The 3,369-nt window shown below is 37.4% G+C and overlaps 1 protein-coding gene across 1 annotated transcript; it reads right to left on the reverse strand.

Annotated features, from left to right (window-relative positions):
* Positions 1 to 312: 312 nt before the first annotated feature.
* LOC103609791 (olfactory receptor 1052-like) lies at positions 313 to 1,245 on the reverse strand. Its single transcript, XM_008594076.1, has one exon. The coding sequence runs from the start codon at positions 1,243 to 1,245 to the stop codon at positions 313 to 315; it is 933 nt and encodes a 310-aa protein (XP_008592298.1).
* Between the last annotated feature and the right edge of the window lie 2,124 nt (positions 1,246 to 3,369).

The following is a 3,369-nucleotide window of genomic DNA, read 5'->3' on the forward strand; positions in this document are numbered from 1 at the left end:
GATTATTTTGTACTCCAGTTGTCTAAATTTATTGGACTGTTTTAAAAATTTGATTGGATGGAAGTTTCGAAACCACAATAGATCTATCTACATTGGAAAAAAACAGTTGTGGTATTAGTTAGGTACATGAACTTGATAGGAAAGTATAAGTCTAGCTGTTTTACTAGTCAACCGATATTCAAATATCTCAAAAAATTCCAGAAGTCTTTAACAAATATGTGTAACCCTAATCTACCAAGTATGCAAAATTTTACTTTTTAATTAGATTGATTTCAGACACTGTAGAGGGATATACTTTAAAGTAGGCTCTTCTCAGTTTTTTCTCTGGATTTGATGGTACAATTTCATAAGAGCTATTTTTATTTCTTTATTCCTCAGACAATAAATGACAGGGTTCAAGGTGGGTGTGATGATGGAATAAAACAGAGCAGCCAGGCGCCCTTGGATTGGAGAATAGTTGGAGGTAGGTGTCAGGTACATGGAACTTCCAGTTCCATAGAACAGGAGAACAGTGGTCACGTGAGAAGAGCAGGTGGAGAAGGCTTTCCAGCGGCCCTGCACATGTTGGATCTTGGCAATCTTGGAGATAATACATATGTAGGAGATTAGGGTGAGAACAAAGGCTCCCATGATGATGCAGCTTGTGTATATAAAACTCAATTCTTCATTTGCATGGTAGTCAGCACAGGAGAGCCTCATGACAGCAGGAATGTCACAGAAAAAGTGATCAATGACGTTAGGCCCACAGAAGGGGAGGGAGAAGGTATTGATGGTGTGTAAAGTGGAGTTGAGAGCACCACAGATCCAGGCAGTGAAAACCAGCTCCCAGCAGACTTTCTTATTCATTGACACCCCATAGAGAAGGGGCCTGTAGATGGCCATACAGCGGTCATAGGCCATCGCAGTGAGCAAGAAGCATTCAGTGGCAGCCAGGTTGAAAAACAGGTAGAGCTGAGCAACACACTCTGGAAGAGAAATATCCTCAGAGCCCAAGAGGGCATTGGCAATGGCTTTGGGCATGGTGACCGAAGTATAGCACACATCCAAGAAGGACAAATTCTTTAGGAAGAAATACATGGGTGTATGAAGGTGGCTATCTTTGATAATCACCATGATGACAGAGATGTTCCCCAAGAGCCCCCAAATGTAAATGATCAGAAAAATACCTGTGCATACAGCATTCACTGCAGGGATGTCCGAGAAACCCTTTAGGATAAATCGTGCCACTGTACTCTGATTCATCATCTAATTGATATGAAAAGAAATTTTCAAAAGAGAGAAAACATCTTTATCTTAGATGGTATATGTTACAAAGCATCATGCTGACAACTCTTGAAACCTGTAGTTGTTTCCTTCAGATCTATATTTCACTGACTTTTCTGGTGTCCATCTACATCTTTACCCAGAAATTATTTATTTATGTACAGAGAAAAAGTCTAGCCCAGATTTTCACACCCAATAAAAGATGATATGAAATACAGAGACCCAATAACATTATTTGCACTAGTATATATAAAAAGGTAACATTTATTGAGTACTTATTGTGCGTGAGGCAGCTTTCAAAAAACTATACATGGACAAATACATCCTCATAAATATAAAGCAGATACTAAGTTCTGCGCAATTTTTTTTCCTGTAAATTAATAGAGACTAGGAGAAGTGAAGTTATTTGCTCAAAATTGTAACTTAAGAAGCAGTGAAACTGGGATACAAACAAAGATAGGCTTTGTACACTAAACTCTATTACTGGAACTCTATTATTGGAAGAGCAAAGTACATCCATCTGAGAATAGAATTAATGTGGAGACATTTCACCACTGAAGGCATCAGAGTAAAAGCATTCATTCTTAGATATCCGTCTGTTGGGAAGACCAAAGCACATTATCCAACCCCAGACCCATGGCATGTTATTTCTCCCTTGCCCCAGGTCACATGAACTTGGACTACTTTCTATTTCATTCCTAGGTTGCATCCTAATGCACCAGATTCTTGCTCTCTTGGTTCCACCTCCATTCCCGTAGCCCCCAAAAGAGATAACACCTCAAATTGTCTGTGTTTTTTTTGCGAAATACAATAGCTTGTCTTCCATTCCTGACAATTATCTAATAATAAGTACTATACCTAACATTTCACCACAAGCAACTAAGAATCTGAACAAAATACACGAAATTATTTCAGATACTAAACTAATGGTAGTGCAAATCATTTTAGATACTAAATTAATGGTAGTGCAAGGAGTATGTTACCTGAGTGAATTAAAAAAGAATAGTTAAATCCTGTGATCATCCTTGCTTTCTGCCTGGAGGCAATTCCCTGACTGTAGAACAGAGAAGTGCAATCAGAGACCAGCAACGTCATTTATTTGAGGAGAAAATATGCACTGATGGGAGCTGAGGCAGCTGGGAGTTATAAAGCAGCATACAGGAAAGGGGCGAGTTTCAAAGGAGATAAAAGCATCTCCAGAAATCTGCACAGGTGTCTTGTTGAGCTGAATATTAGGCCTCTCATGTATAGAATAAAATTGTACAAAGTCAGGATAAGAATGATGTTGTAGGCATAAGGAGTCCCATAAGGCAGAAAAGTTATGTAAACTTCAACAAGTCAGAGTAAACAATTCTAAGTTATTATGTGAGTCATTGAGTGGAGATCCGAGAGAGAACAACTTTTAGTAGTATGGTGTAATAGAAATGAACTCTAACTGAATTAGAGTATTTTCTATCCAACTTAACAAGCTTAAAATTATGCCTCAAAGATATCAAGCTGATCTGCATGTAACCTGTCAAAATAAAGCATTATATATATATTTTTTAATGAAGACCATAAAATCTAGACACTTAGCATAATTTCCAAAATACTCATTTTTCAGTAAAAAATCACTGGAGTTGAAAACAAGTAGGAAATTGAAACACACAATGGAAGAGAAATTTGTCAGTGGAAACTTAACTAGAGGAACAGCATTAACCATGTATTAGCAGATAAAAATATTCAAAGTGTCAAGGAATGAAACTATAGGCCATATTTAATAAATGATTGTTATCTCAAATAAAAAAAGAACTTTTAAAACTCAGCAATAAGAAAACAAACAACATGACTAAAAAATGGGCCAACGACCTTTGCAGAAATCTTACAAAAGTGAGGCAAAGAAGTTTATGAAAAGATATACCACATAATATGTCGTCAGGGACATGCAAATTAAGGCAACAGTGAGATACCCCCTACATAGCTGTTAGAATGTCCAATATCCAAAAGAATGACAACAGCAAATGCTGGCGAGGAAGTGGATCTTTGCTGATGGGAATACAAAATGGTACAGCCACTTGGAAAACAGGAGGTTTCATGCAAACCTAATCATACTCTTACCATAATGAT

The sequence above is a fragment of the Galeopterus variegatus genome, unplaced genomic scaffold, assembly GCF_000696425.1.
Source record: "Galeopterus variegatus unplaced genomic scaffold, G_variegatus-3.0.2 Scaffold10095, whole genome shotgun sequence".
NCBI classification, from domain to species: Eukaryota; Metazoa; Chordata; class Mammalia; order Dermoptera; family Cynocephalidae; genus Galeopterus; species Galeopterus variegatus.